General features: G+C 45.8%; 1 protein-coding gene across 2 annotated transcripts in view; it reads right to left on the bottom strand.

The window, feature by feature from the left end:
* ZNF830 (zinc finger protein 830) overlaps positions 1 to 16,072 on the bottom strand; it is a 216,267-nt gene that overhangs the window by 167,284 nt on the left and 32,911 nt on the right. For both annotated transcript variants that reach the window (XM_069730476.1, XM_069730477.1), the window contains exon 3: positions 1,948 to 2,071. In XM_069730476.1, the coding sequence (XP_069586577.1) occupies positions 1,948 to 2,071 (124 nt within the window). The remainder of the gene's footprint in view (positions 1 to 1,947; positions 2,072 to 16,072) is intronic.

The following is a 16,072-nucleotide window of genomic DNA, read 5'->3' as shown; positions in this document are numbered from 1 at the left end:
TACTTCACTTCCGTTTCGAGCATCCTGACCACCAGGTCACTGACTTCCTCTTCAGTATGTTGTCACACACCCTGGACTCCCGTCTCTAAAATCCAAACTCAATGAGCCGCACGCTAACAATGGAGGGAGCGAGGTCCACCTGCATCAAGATTTTTCCTGAACTCTTGAATAGAGATGGGTGGACACCTGGATGTTCGTGTCCGGCAGGTTCGGCCGAAGAGTCACAAAACTTATGGTGTACAGCCTCTGACCTCAACACTATTGAGAACATTTAGAATATCCTGCCGCAAAAGATCTATGAGGGTGGGAGGCCATTCACATCAAAACAGCAGCTCTGGGAAGCTATTCTGACTTCATGCAAAGAAATACAAGCAGAAACTCTCCAAAAACCCACAAGTTCAATGGATGCAAGAATTATGAGGGTGATATCAAAGAACGGGTCCTATGTTAACATTTAACTTGGCCTGTTGGGATGTTTTTAACTGAAAAACTTTTGATTTCAGTAAATGAGATCTTATTGCTGCAAATTCCAAAAAATGACGGTTTTCAGTTATTTACAACCTATAAAATGTTTGGGTACTTTGTTGTGCATAATTTAGAACAGTGCATAAAAAAATGTAGCTTTCAAAAGAAAATACTGTTTCCATTGGGAGGTTTGTCCAATAAAATCCGATTTATACTCTTAATGGTTGATGATGATTTGAACATTATAGTGACTCATTTGCATTGACCGTTTGGAGAAAAATGGCAGTTGACCAATAATTAAGAATGTGGTGTAAGTCCTCTAATTAACTCTGCAGATCCCAAAAATGACCTTTTATTAAACCCCCAAACGGTACAGTCTGTTCCGATGAGCGTCTCTGGTCTTGATCTGAGGCCTCCTCTCTTCCTACAATCGCATTTGTCCAACTTGCTTCATGTGGATGTTGCGTCCTAAATCATCCACACAGGTTCTCCCAATCATGCCCCTGCCCAACCGCATCTAGCTGTCTTGCCGAGGCAGTGCGCATGCGCAGACTTTACCCCTGCGTAACATTACTGTGTGGATGACATAGGACACACCATCCACATGAAAATTAGGAGAATGGCAGTTGTGGAAAGAGAGGAGGTGCTGGATCAAGACCAAAAGACACCCACCATACTGGACTGCACTGTTAGTATAATAAAGGGTCTTTTGAGGGGTCTGCAGAGTGGACTGGAGACTTACATACATCATTCCTGAATACTGTAAAAAAGACCTTAAAGGAGATGGCTGTACCCTATATTGGGAAAACCTGGTGACCTTTAAGATGAACTGCAATCATAGTGAAACTATGGCCTGGATTCATTAAAGCTATTACGCCAGATTTCTGGTGCATAACACTTTATAAAGTTGCTAATTTTTGTTTGCGCAACACGGAGTTACAGAAACATTGAGACTTTTGCCGTTTTCACACCAGTTTCAGCCAGCGTGAATATGCCAGCTCGTCTCATTCATAATCAGATGTAGTGTACCTATGCAGCCTCCCCATTCCTGTGCAGCTTGTTGGCTATTGTCATTTTTGCTTTATATGAACCTATGAAATGAGACCAATAGATTTCTTTCTCTGTATCATTGGACCCCTTTTTCGGTGTTCATTTTTTCTGTATTAATTTTTCATTATTTAGTATTAATACGGTTTTATTCTTACAGAACAGACGTATCTTGAAAAAGGCAACAATACACCGAAACGTCGAGTTGTACATGTCTGTATTCTTTTGGGTCTGTCATTTGAAATCATTGATTTTTTGCAACAATAAAATTTGAAAAGGTGAGTGCCAGAAGTTACCACTTTTTTGTAGTGTACGTCACTTTGAAAACACGCCTGATTCATTACGGGGCTTGCATGGTGGGGACATAGGATTCAGGAACGCTCTGCCAATAGCTACCCAAGGGCCACAGTGATAGATGTAGCATTTGTAGTTTACCTTTGATACGCTTACTCTCCAGGCTTTCTAAAACTGGACCTTTTCGTTTTGTAGTTTGCAACAACTGTGTAGAAACAGAAGGACGGCTGTCTTTCACATTGGCTCCTTTAAGTTCTGCAACTTTCTTAAGAAAAACAAAAAATATATTTATAATAAACACTGTTACTTAAAGAATAGCTTGTACAAGAAAAATAGCTTGTTTTAATCACAGAAAATATATTTGTCAAATATTGGGGAACATAGAAACATTGGATAGCCTGCTGCCACCTGGAGGCTTACACTAACATTGCAATTAATTAAAATTGGCTGCTCCCCAGCAGACTATACCCTGTCTGTTAGGAGCCATGCATCCTCAGTTTTGTGAGAATGAAGTAAGAAGAGAAAAGAAAAGAAATCAATGAGCTTCCCACGAAGAAAACTTCATGTTAACCCCTTCACCCCCAAGGCTGGTTTGCACGTTGGGGACCATACAATTTTTACAATTCTGACCACTGTCCCTTTATGAGGTAATAACTCTGCAATGCTTCAATGGATCCTGATTAGTGATGAGACAGCACTAAAATGCTCGGGTGCTCATGGCTCGGGTTGAGCAGATTGGAATACTCGGGTACTCGACCCGAGCAACGAGCACAATGTAAGTCTATGGGAAACCCGAGTATTTTTACTGCGATCCCCCCCGGGGGTCCTTTTAAGGTTGAAAAACGTCTGAAAATGATGAAAGCACTGCTGAAATGACACAGGAACATCATGGGGATCGCCCCTGGAAGTATTCCTGACTCCAAGGTCACAGCTGTAAAGAATGCTGTCAGAGTATCACGCCATTTTTACAGGTGCATAAAAAAAAAATTACAAAACCGAAACCAAAATGGATTTTGCTGGGAAATATGTTAAGGCACATCCTTTCCAGGGTAATGACTTGTATACAAGGCAAAATAATTAACCCCAGACCAATATGTTCCTCCACCACTTGGGCTATGTTCACACGCCGCGTTTTTGATGCGTTTTTCAACTTTAACATTGCTTTCAACCAATACAAATGCATTCACTGGGAAATGTCATTGCAACATTTAACAACCCTAGCTGGCCATGTGGTGTGTGACACATAAGCAGACACATCTTGTTTCATTTATAGAAGGAGGGACTCAAAGTCACAGAGCCTATTTTTACTGGTGCATCAGGTGGCATTAATCTTCTTAAAGGGCCATTATTAATCAGTGGGTCTCCTATACTGTTATTGCCTATGAAATGAGTGGCTGGGCTGCCAACAATTACAACGCACCCCAATACCCCTTTCACGAGAGGTACAGGAGGGCTTCCTGAAAAAATGTTGCATTTTACATTGCGCCTATTTTTTCATGAGGCCTTCAGCAATGTCTCCTCAATGTCCACCACTAGATCACCAGGTTTATCGTATTCTGTGCCGCTACAGGTAGTCCAGTAGTCCAATTTTTGGCAAGGGTGTGTATGATGCACATGGTATATTTTTTTAAATGTATCCCCCTTGGGGAAATGTTTTTCAGCCCATGCACTGCGTGTATGGGCATTACAAGTCTAGGAGACCAGCTCCTTTACATTGGGCCTAGTTTTTATTGAGGCCTTCATCAATGTTTCCTCATTCTCCACCACTAGATCACCATGGTGAGAATGTTATATGCTGCTCCAGCCATTCAGTTTTTGGGGAAGGGTGTCTATGATACTACCTATAAATAATTTTTTTAAACTGTAACCCCTTTGGGGAAATATTTGACAGCCCATGCACTTAATGTATGGGCATTACAAGTCTAGGAGGCATGCTCCTTTAAATTGGGCCTAGTTTTTAATGAGGCCTTTTTCAACCACTCATCATTTTCCACCACTAGATCACCAGGGTTCACGTGTTCCGTGCTGCTGGTGTGTATGATCCCCATTAACCCCTTTACCCCCAAGGGTGGTTTGCACGTTAATGACCAGGCCAATTTTTACAATTCTGACCACTGTCCCTTTATGAGGATATAACTCCGAAACGCTTCAACGGATCCTGGTGATTCTGACATTGTTTTCTCGTGACATATTGTACTTCATGATAGTGGTAAAATTTCTTTGATAGTACCTGCGTTTATTTGTGAAAAAAACGGAAATTTGGCGAAAATTTTGAAAATTTCGCAATTTTCAAACTTTGAATTTTTATGCAATTAAATCACAGAGATATGTCACACAAAATACTTAATAAGTAACATTTCCCACATGTCTCCTTTACATCAGCATAATTTTGGAACCAATTTTTTTTTTTGTTAGGGAGTTATAAGGGTTAAAAGTTGACCAGCAATTTCTCATTTTTACAACACCATTTTTTTTTAGGGACCACGTCTCATTTGAAGTCATTTTGAGGGGTCTATATGATAGAAAATGCCCAAGTGTGACACCATTCTAAAAACTGCACCCCTCAAGGTGCTCAAAACCACATTCAAGAAGTTTATTAACCCTTCAGGTGTTTAATAGGAATTTTTGGAATGTTTAAATAAAAATGAACGTTTAACTTTTTTACACAAAAAATTTACTTCAGCTCCAATTTGTTTTATTTTACCAAGGGTAACAGGAGAAATTGGACCCAAAAAGTTGTTGTCCAATTTGTCCTGAGTACGCTGATACCCCATATGTGGCAGTAAACCACTGTTTGGGCGCATGGGAGAGATCGGAAGGGAAGGAGCGCTATTTGACTTTTCAATGCAAAATTGACAGGAATTGAGATGGGACGCCATGTTGCGTTTGGAGAGCCACTGATGTGCCTAAACATTGAAACCCCCCACAAGTGACACCATTTTGGAAAGTAGACCCCCTAAGGAACTTATCTGGATGTGTGGTGAGCACTTTGACCCACCAAGTGCTTCACAGAAGTTTATAATGCAGAACCGTAAAAATAAAAAATCATATTTTTTCACAAAAATTATACTTTTGCCCCCAATTTTTTATTTTTCCAAGGGTAAGAGAAGAAATTGGACCTCAAAAGTTGTTGTCCAATTTGTCCCGAGTACGCCGATACCCCATATGTGGCAGTAAACCACTGTTTGGGCGCATGGGAGAGCTCGGAAGGGAAGGAGCGCCGTTTGACTTTTCAATGCAAAATTGACAGGAATTGAGATGGGACGCCATGTTGCGTTTGGAGAGCCACTGATGTGCCTAAACATTGAAACCCCCCACAAGTGACACCATTTTGGAAAGTAGACCCCCTAAGGAACTTATCTGGATGTGTGGTGAGCACTTTGACCCACCAAGGGCTTCACAGAAGTTTATAATGCAGAGCCATAAAAATAAAACAAAATTTTTTTCCCACAAAAATTATTTTTTAGCCCCCAGTTTTGTATTTTCCCTAGGGTAACAGGAGAAATTGGACCCCAAAAGTTGTTGTCCAATTTGTCCTGAGTACGCTGATACCCCATATGTGGGGGGGAACCACCGTTTGGGCGCATGGGAGGGTTCGGAAGGGAAGGAGCGCTATTTGGAATGCAGACTTAGATGGAATGGTCTGCAGGCGTCACATTGCGTTTGCAGAGCCCCTAATGTACCTAAACAGTAGAAACCCCCCACAAGTGACACCATTTTGGAAAGTAGACCCCCTAAGGAACTCATCTTGATGTGTTGTGAGAGCTTTGAACCCCCAAGTATTTCACTACAGTTTATAACGCAGAGCCATGCAAATAAAAAATATTTTTTTTTCCACAAAAATTATATTTTAGCCCCCAGTTTTGTATTTTTCCAAGGTTAGCAGGAGAAATTGGACCCTAAATGTTGTTGTCCAATTTGTCCTGAGTACGCCGATACCCGATATGTGGGGGGGAACCACCGTTTGGGCGCATGGGAGGGCTCGGAAGGGAAGGAGCATCATTTGGAATGCAGACTTAGATGGATTGGTCTGCAGGCGTCACATTGCGTTTGCAGAGCCCCTAATGTACCTAAACAGTAGAAACCCCCCACAAGTGACCCCATATTGGAAACTAGACCCCTCAATGAACTTATCTAGATGTGTTGTGAGAACTTTGAACCCCCAAGTGTTTCACTACAGTTTATAACGCAGAGCCGTGAAAATAAAAAATCTTTTTGTTTTCCCACAAAAATTATTTTTTAGCCCCCAGTTTTGTATTTTCCCAAGGGTAACAGGAGAAATTGGTCCACAAAAGTTGTTGTCCAATTTGTCCTGAGTACGCTGATACCCCATATGTTGGGGTAAACCCCTGTTTGGGCACACAGGAGAGCTCGGAAGGGAAGGAGCACTGTTTTACTTTTTCAACGCAGAATTGGCTGGAATTGAGATCGGACGCCATGTCGTGTTTGGAGAGCCCCTGATGTGCCGAAACAGTGGAAACCCCCCAATTATAACTGAAACCCTAATCTAAACACACCCCTAACCCTAATTCCAACGGTAACCCTAACCACACCTCTAACCCTGACACACCCCTAACCCTAATCCCAACCCTATTCCCAACTGTAAATGTAATCTAAACCCTAACCCTAACTTTAGCCCCAACCCTAACTGTAGCCCCAACCCTAGCCCTAACCCTAGCCCTAACCCTAGCCCTAACCCTAACCCTAGCACTAACCCTAGCCCTAACCCTAGCCCTAACCCTAACCCTAACCCTAACCCTAGCCCTAGCCCTAGCCCTAACCCTAGCCCTAACCCTAACCCTAACCCTAGCCCTAACCCTAACCCTAGCCCTAGCCCTAGCCCTAACCCTAGCCCTAACCCTAGCCCTAACCCTAGCCCTAACCCTAGCCCTAACCCTAGCCCTAACCCTAGCCCTAACCCTAGCCCTAGCCCTAACCCTAGCCCTAACCCTAGCCCTAATGGGAAAATGGAAATAAATACATTTTTTTTTATTTTTCCCTAACTAAGGGGGTGATGAAGGGGGGTTTGATTTACTTTTATAGCGAGTTTTTTAGCGGATTTTTATGATTGGCAGCCGTCACACACTGAAAGACCCTTTTTATTGCAAAAAATATTTTTTGCAATACCACATTTTGAGAGCTATAATTTTTCCATATTTTGGTCCACAGAGTCATGTGAGGTCTTGTTTTTTGCGGGACGAGTTGACGTTTTTATTGAAAACATTTTTGGGCACGTGACATTTTTTTATCGCTTTTTATTCCGATTTTTGTGAGGAAGAATGACCAAAAGCCAGCTATTCATGAATTTCTATTGGGGGAGGCGTTTATACCGTTCCGCGTTTGGTAAAATTGATAAATCAGTTTTATTCTTCGGGTCAGTACGATTACAGCGATACCTCATTTATATCATTTTTTTATGGTTTGGTGCTTTTATACGATAAAAACTATTTTACAGAAAAAATAACTATTTTTGCATCGCTTTATTCTCAGGACTATAACTTTTTTATTTTTTTGCTGATGATGCTGTATGGCGGCTCTTTTTTTGCGGGACAATATGACGCTTTCAGCGGTACCATGGTTATTTATATCTGTCCTTTTGATCGCGTGTTATTCCACTTTTTGTTCGGCGGTATGATAATAAAGCGTTGTTTTTTGCCTCTTTTTTTTTTTCTTACGGTGTTTACTGAAGGGGTTAACTAGTGGGACAGTTTTATAGGTCGGGTCGTTACGGACGCGGCGATACTAAATATGTGTACTTTTATTGGTTTTTTTTTTTTTATTTAGATGAAGAAATGTATTTATGGGAATAATATTTTTTTTTTTTTTCATTATTTTGGAATATTTTTTTTTATTTTTTTTTACACATTTGGAAAAATTTTTTTTTACTTTTTTACTTTGTCCCAGGGGGGGACATCACAGATCAGTGATCTGACAGTTTGCACAGCACTCTGTCAGATCACTGATCTGACATGCAGCGCTGCAGCCTTCAAAGTGCCTGCTCTAAGCAGGCTCTGTGAAGCCACCTCCCTCCCTGCAGGACCCGGATCCGCAGCCATCTTGGATCCGGGGCTCGAGCAGGGAGGGAGGTGAGGAGACCCTCGCAGCAACGCGATCACATCGCGTTGCTGCGGGGGGCTCAGGGAAGCCCGCAGGGAGCCCCCTCCCTGCGCGGTGCTTCCCTGCACCGCCGGCACATCGCGATCATCTTTGATCGCGGTGTGCCAGGGGTTAATGTGCCGGGGGCGGTCCGTGACCGCTCCTGGCACATAGTGCCGGATGTCAGCTGCGATAAGCAGCTGACACCCGGCCGCGATCGGCCGCGCTCCCCCCGTGAGCGCGGCCGATCGGCTATGACGTACTATCCCGTCCAGGGTCAGATAAGCCCAGGGCACCTCGACGGGATAGTACGTCTAAGGTCACAGAGGGGTTAAATATTTAAAAAAAAAAAATGTACCCAACATGGGGAAATGTTATTCCGCCCATACACTTAGTGTATGGGCATTACGAGTCTAGGAGACCCGCTCCTTTGTAATGGGATAGTTTTTTTTTTTATGAGGCCCTCCTCCATGTTTCTTCCAAGGGGGATTGGGGTGCGTGCAAATTTGGGTCATGGCGGCCCTTGCACTCAATGCATAAGGAAACAGTATGGCAGGACCAACTGAAGAATGTGAAGTGGGTTTTCTGTGGCCATCCAGTACCTGAGTTCAAATTCTTATTGGGGTGCATATGACTTGGTAGCAGGGCAGTGTTTTCACCAAATAGACAGCCACTGAGATATGGCAGAGACATGAGGGACTTTTTAGATACGGAGTCTGCTCGCCAGTTCCTCAGACATAGTGCTCTCCTAATCACTACAGCGTTTGAAGCCGTAAGTGCAGAGCAGTTCGCCGCATCTAGGGAAGCGTTTACTCGCTAGCCAAGGAAATTTGATTTGCTAGCTCCGCTATGTCAAGAGGAAGGTCACTGTTCTGTTGAGCCTTATGCAGAGAGTCTGCCCAACAAGTCACGGCTTTGGCTACCCAGGTAGCAGTGAAGGAGGGAAAGAGTGCCGAGCCTGAAGCCTCAAAAGCTGAACGGGCGAGACAGTCAACTAGGCGGTCTGTGGGATCTTTGATAGAAGATCCGTCCGGCACGGATAGGATAGTTTTAGAGGACAAACGTGAGACAGGAAGATCCACAGGAGGGGATTCTGTCCATTGTTTGCGGAGATCAGGAGAAAAAGGATATTTGGACTCCAGAGATCTTTGGCCCTGAAAGCGTTTGTCTGGACGCTCCCTATGTCACTGGACTATGTCCTGGAACTCCGGGTGATTGGCAAACACCCTGTGAGTACGTTTGGTCCTTTTGAAAGACACCGAATTATCCGTACTGGAGGTCGCCAGTTCCTCATCAACCTGAAGGGACTGGTTGACGGCCTCAATGAGACTATCTATAGTGCTTTGATAACCTGGCGACTCCAGGTCTAGAGGCCCATCAGACTCAGATTCAGAGTCCTGGTTGGAAGAGGTGCCTGGGGAGTGAGAGCGGACACGCTTCCTAGATGGACGCTTGTGCTTCGAGAGCAGCCCCTGCAGGCTGAAGATTCCGAAGGGGGAGCTTCCTGAATAGGCAGATTAGTGGTTCTGCTCCTGGTTAGATCCTGGGGGGACTCAATAGCTTTAGTCAAAGAAGCCATAGATTGCGAAAGTGACAAAGCCCACTCAGGGGGACTGGTCACCACGGGCTCGTTTACGGCGGGGGGCTCCTGAGCGCATTTAGGGTCACAAGCATTACAGAGCGGAGCAGTATGCCCGCTTTGTAGCGCAGCCTGACAGGAGGTGCAAGAAGTGAAGAACACTGTTTTTGCAGACTTTTTGGGTTTAGGCAGAGACATGATGTCAGTTAACCTCCGTGCAGGGCTGTGGGCTACCTGTGCAGCTAGAAGGCGGAGCACTGTGTGCGGAGTATGAGGGCCTGTATCAGCGTGCAGTGCACCTACCCAGGTCCTGTGGCAGCGCTGCGACCGAGAAGGTGCAGCCGGCAACAAGAAGGTTTCCTCGCATCAAAGATGGCCGCCGAGAGTTTGTGGGGCGCTTCTCGCAGTGTGCGAGAAGCGCTGAACCGGTGGGCGAGCCCTAGCGCATGACGCGCACTGTGGGCGGAACGCGGCCAAGCTGAGGCCGAAGCCGGGGACTAAATTAGTGGTGCCCGGCCGAGCCCGCGGTGCGCTTGGGACCCCCCCACCGCCGCCCCACCGCTGCAAGACTCACCGCTTGTGATCCTCTTCAGGCGAGGTATGAGGGTGGGTGCAGTTAACTTCGATCCGCCGCCCTATTGATGAGGGGGTGGAGAGGGACTGGGAAGCTCCTTGCAGCACCGCTGTTCTTCAGTGGTGGTGCAGAGGGAGGGCGGCCACACTGTACCCATGGAAAGTGCACTTTCCTCTGTGTATCCTAAGGGTTCGCTCCCCTAGGATTTTACAGGCTAGTTCTCGGCCGAACATCCCACGTCGCAGGAGAGGGTACGGGGAGTAAACTCTCCGTGCTCGGCTGTTGATGTTTTGGGGGAGATTGGCCCCCTTAAAAGGGTCTGTCGCCCCCTTCATCCTCTTGCACAAAGTTAAAAATAAAAATAAGAACGTCTGGAAAAAAACGCAGTGTGCCTCCTACGGACACTAAGCAAGAACTGGGATTATCCATAGCCAGTGGGGGGAGTATACTGCAGAGGAGGAACTAACCCTTTTTGTATTTACTTAGTGTCAGCAGCATACACCCACGGTCCTGTATCCCCCAATGTGGCGATGGAGAAATAGTGAATTCATGACGCTGGCTTTTGTGCATCATGAACTCACTATTTCTGACACATGACCTGGTGAGTATAGATCTGCTTTGTATTATACCTCCATCGTCTCTTCAGTCTGTGTCCAATAGATACTGAAGAAGAGACGCAGGATGTAATGACGTCAGCAACCATACCACTGACATCATAAGTGGTTTTGAGAGGAAAGACATAGGAGTCTCGGTACAGGTATCAAAACACGTTTATTAACAACAAACATTAGGAACATTTTAAACATGACTGGTACAGACCCAAACCCAACAGAACAATTTACACAATATCATCTTGCCATGCCACACATCCGATGTCAGAAACAAAGTTGGCAGCAAATTGGTCCCTCATGAGGGCAACTTCAACTGCTGACCGCAGAGGGTGATGCTGGTAATCTGGCAAAGGGTATGCAAATGGTTCATCCAGTTCAATGTTGGGTCGCTCCTTAGGCAAAATTAAATTGTGGAGAACCACACAGGCTTTGAGAACCTCATCGACTATCTCCATTATTAGATTAATGGCTGTCCCAAGAATGCGGCATTTTAAGACAAGAATCCAAAAGGTACACTCAACAGTTCTTCGGGCCCTAGTCAGTCTGTAGTTAAAAATCCTTTTAGTGTGGTTCAAGTCTTGACTGGAATATGGCTTCAGTAGGTTTTCACACATCTGAAAGGCCTCATCCCTAACCATCGCAAATGGCATCAGTGGGCCTTGAGTGTTGGGGAGAGGTCGTGGCAGGGGTAAATTAATTTTTTCCATACATACGTCGGCCCATAACCGAGTTCTTAAAAGTCTGGTAGTCACTGCCACGGCCAAAAGCTCCAATGTCCACGGTGATAAAGCGACAGTCCGCATCTGCTATTGCCATGAGCACTACAGAAAAAGATCTCTTGTAGTTAAAGTACTCCGATCCAGATCTGGGGGGGTTGGTAATCCGTATGTGCTTTCCATCCAGTGCTCCCAAACAGTTGGGGAAATTATACACTCGCCAGAATTTGCCAGCAATTTCCAGCCACATTTCGCGGTGGGTAGGGGGATAAATTCATCCCGGAGAACAGTCCACAAAGACCAGCAGGTGTCCGCAACAATTCCAGGGTGGAAATTCCTAGTCGGTACTGAAAATGGAGCGATGATAGGGTCTCTCCGGGAGCCAGGAATCAGCCAAACAGAGAAAGAAAAATATTAAGAAGCTAAACAGATAAAGAAGGAAAAACATAATCCAAGGCAGAACAATAATAATTATGGCAGGCATTTCTTTAGAATTATTACGTACCTTAATGTGACCAGGAGACATTCCTCTGCAGGAATCGCTCTACAGAGCTGAGGGTCCTGTCTCCGAATGGCTCCATGGACACGACCAAGCAAATCCTGAAAGGTCTCTTGAGACATCCTGGTAAATTCGGAAATTTATCCTGGTTGGCATTGAGCTCGCTATATAGGGTGTGGTAGGCTCCACGGCTATTCTGACTTCAATAATAGGGTGTCTCCAATAACGCCGACGCCATGTTCTTCTCTATTTCTTTGTTGCTCACAAGCAAATGCATAGGCAAGAAACAGCTTTATATTTAAATCCAGGTTGAAATAAAAGCTCTCCATGCGAAGATCAATCGTGACACAGGATACAGGAGCAAAATCTGAAGATTTCAGCTGTCCAACTGTCTATATAAAGAGATCCCATAACACACGCCCACTGTTGTCCCATTAGCGGTGTTTGTTTATCTAGATTTTTCTCCTGTAAAATTTTCCACCATGTGAACAAAAAACGCAAACGCATGCAAATACTGCGTTTTTTCACCGCATGCGTAAGCTGATGAGTCTAAAAAACGCTGCATTTGCACACGTGTGCATGCGGTTTATCTTGCGTTTAAGGTTGTAGAAGATACGTTTCGTATTAAAACGGAAATGTGAAACTAGCCTTAGAGGGTATGTTTTGCTGTTTTCACTTGGTGGTGTACAGAAATCTTGCCCAATCCAGCCCTTGTTCATTTTTATAATTATCAGCCTGCCAGCATTTTCAGTTGACAGGCCGATGCGCTTATCTGTTATAATTTCACCAGCAGCATTAAAAACCCACTCTGATAGAACAGTAGCAGCAGGGCAGGCCAGGACCTCCAAGGAGTAGAAAGCCAGTTATGCCACGTGTCCAGCTTGGATACCCAATAATTAAAAGGCACAGAGGAATCAAGGAGGACGCTGGTACGAATTGCAAGGTACTCCCTCAGCATCTTCCCAAACATTGCACTTCTTTTGACAGCACCCCTTGCCTCTGTGCCGGCACGATGGGAGGGTCTGAGAAAACTGTTCCAGAACTTTGCCACTGTTCCCCTGCCTGAACTGGATTGTATTTCTGTCTCCCTCACTTGGACTCCTTGGTTGTACAACAAACTGACGTCTGCTGCCAGCGTTCCCACATGGGAATTTTTTTTAAGTAATTCCGCTACAAGGGCCCTATGGTACAGCAACATTTTAGTACACCTCTCTGCCTCTGATAGAAGAGATTGAAAGTTCTCCTTCTAGCGTGGGTCTAGAAGTGTCACCAACCAGTAATGAGCATCACCAAAAATTTTCATAATGCGAGGGTCATGTGAAACGCAGCGCAACATTAAGTCAGCCATGCGTGCCAGACTTCAAACAGGCAAGACTTTGGTGTCCTCACCAACAGGACGACTGACCATGCTGTCCTCCTCCTCCTCTCTCTCCCTGTCCTCAGGCCATCCCCGCTGAACAGATAGTATGTTAGCTGTGCTTGTAGTACCGTCTATAGCGCATGTAAGTAATTCCTGTTCTTCCTCCTCCTCCTCATTGCCTACCAATCCACATTGGGAAGACATGAGGCTGGGCTGAGTGTAATCCCCCTGTATGGTTCCTTGTTCCATGTCCTCGTGCTCTGCCTGCAATGCATCCTCTTTAATTGTGAGCAGAGTGGTTTACAGAATGCTGAGAAGTGGGATGGTGACGCTAATTATGGTGTCATCGCCGCTCACCATCTTGGTGCAGTCCTCAAAGTTTAGTAGGATGGTAAATATGTCTGACATCCATGTCCACTCCTGAGGTCTTATGTGTGGAGTCTGAACTGAATATCGACGGCCCTTTTGATGTTGGTAGTCAACAACTGCCCTCTTCTGCTCACAAATCCTTTCCAACATATGCAGTGTAGAGTTCCAATGTGTGGGGACATCACACACCAGTCAGTGAGACGGAAGCTGCAGACGCTGCTGAAGCACAGCAAGGGCGGCTGAAGCTGTAGCTGACTTTTTAAAATGGGCAGACAGACAGCGTACTTTCACTAGCAGATCCGGCAGCTCTGGGTAGCTATTCAGAAAACGTTGAACCACGAGGATAAGCACATGGACCAGGCAAGGTACATGTGTGAGCTCACCTTGCCTCAGAGCCGCCACCAGGTTCCGGCCACTGTCACACACGACCATGCCTGGCTGTAGGTTCAGCGGTGTCATCCAAATATCTGACTGCTCTTTCAGGGCGGTCCACAAATCTTCTGCATTGTGCGGTTTGTCACCTATGCAAATTTGCTTTAGCAGAGCCTGTTGCAGCTTGGCTGAGGCAGTGCTGCAGTGCTTCCAGCTTCTGACTGATGTGTTGAATTCAGAGATGGAGGCGAAGAAGGAGGAGGAGGAGGAGAAGGTGCAGGAGCTGTAGACTGTGGGGGCAATCCTCATTGATGTATGGCTTGCAGTCCTCGGCATGGGGAGGATATGTTCCATCCCAATGTCCAACTGGGTCCTGGCTTCCACTAGGTTAACCCAGTGTGCCGTCAGGGAGATGTACCGTCCCTGCCCACAAGCACTTGTCCACGTGTCCGTGGTTAGGTGGACTTTCATAGTAACAGCATTGTTGAGGGCGCGGGTAATGTTGTGGGACACATGCTGGTGTAATGCGGGGACGGCACACAGCGAGATATAGTGGCGCCTGGGGACAGAGTCCCTTGGGACAGCCGCCGCCATCAGGTTGCAGAAAGCTTCCGTCTCAACGAGTCTAAAAGGCAACATTTCGAGTGCAAGCAGAAGAGAAATGTTAGAATTTAGTACTGTGGCATGTGGGGCGTTGGCTGGGTATTTCCACTTGCGTTCCAATTACTGGGGTATAGACAACTGAAGGCTGTGGTGGGACAAGGATGTGGACGGGCTTGATAATGGTACTGCTTGACTGTGGGTAACAACAGGTGCAGGGCTAGAGGCATCTTCACATGCACAGTGGACTGGGGATTGACTTCTACGCAAAACAGTGGAAGAAGTAGTGGTGTCACCTGCAGACAGTGTTCCTGGAGCCTGGGGTCCAGCCCACAAAGTCGTGTGCTTTGCTGTCATGTGCCTGCTCATGCTGGTGGTGGTCAGGCTGGTAGTTTTGCTACCCTTGCCGATGCGGCCATGGCAGGTGTTTCAAATGACCTGTTTGGGGTTATCGGCAGAGTCTTTAAAAAAATAACCAGACTCTGGAAGATAGAACAGTTGGAATGGTAACTTCCCTCATGCTGGTGTTACAGGCAACGAATGCACGCCTTCTGTCTGTGGCCACCACACTGCTTCTTCCTGCCTGTTGGGGTGATATGCCTCCTTCCCCATGTGTGCTGCTGTCCTTGCTCTGCATGTCCTCCTGCCAGGTTGGGTCAGTCACTATGTTATCCACCACCTCGTCTTCCACACCGGCACCGTGCTCCTCCTCCTGACTTTCTGGCAATTGTGTCTCATTATCGTCCACCTCTTGTGACACTTTCCCACCATCGCCTTCGTGTGACCGTGGCTGGTCAAAGCTTTCGGCATCGCTACATGCAATCTCATCTGGCCCCACTTCAGGTTGACCGGCCGAGAGTCCGGAATCTTGAAAGGGAAAACAAAATGGCTCTTCGGAGTGTCCAAGTGTGGGATCAGTTGTCTCAGGGCACTCGGCATGTTGGGAGGAAGGAGGATCAGGGCAAGGAATATTCGGTCCACACTCACGGCTACTCAGACTTGACCGTGTGGAAGACGTGGTGGTGGTGGCTAAGTGACTGAAAGCATTATCCGCTATTCAACCAAAAGTTTCACACTGCTCTGGCTTTAATAGTGGTGTGCTGCGATCCCCTAGAAACTGGGACAGGAAGGACCAGCGAGAAGATGTGGGTCTTTGTTGTGGCCCACTTTCAGCTTTGGCCACGGCCTCGTCCTCTGCATGCACCATCAGCATCACGTCCACTTCCCTGTCCCTTGCCGATTTTAAATGGACTACTGAACTATTTCAAAAGCTCAACACAAATTTATTTATTTGGATCAAAATTATATCTGATCAGTATGCCTTCAAAGCTATGATTTTTCCACCACAGATATTACAGGTAGCAGACACAGATAACAGACTGTATAATTCTTTTTTCTGTTGTATGTGAAATTTTGAAAAAAAAAAAAAAAAAAGTATAACAAGGCTAGCACACAGAACTATGGTATGTATGCCTGCGAAGCTACGATCT

This window comes from Ranitomeya imitator, chromosome 6 (genome assembly GCF_032444005.1).
Source record: "Ranitomeya imitator isolate aRanImi1 chromosome 6, aRanImi1.pri, whole genome shotgun sequence".
NCBI lineage: Eukaryota > Metazoa > Chordata > Amphibia > Anura > Dendrobatidae > Ranitomeya > Ranitomeya imitator.
The sequence above is the reverse complement of the archived record's forward strand: the minus strand, read 5'-3'. Positions and strand labels throughout refer to the sequence as shown.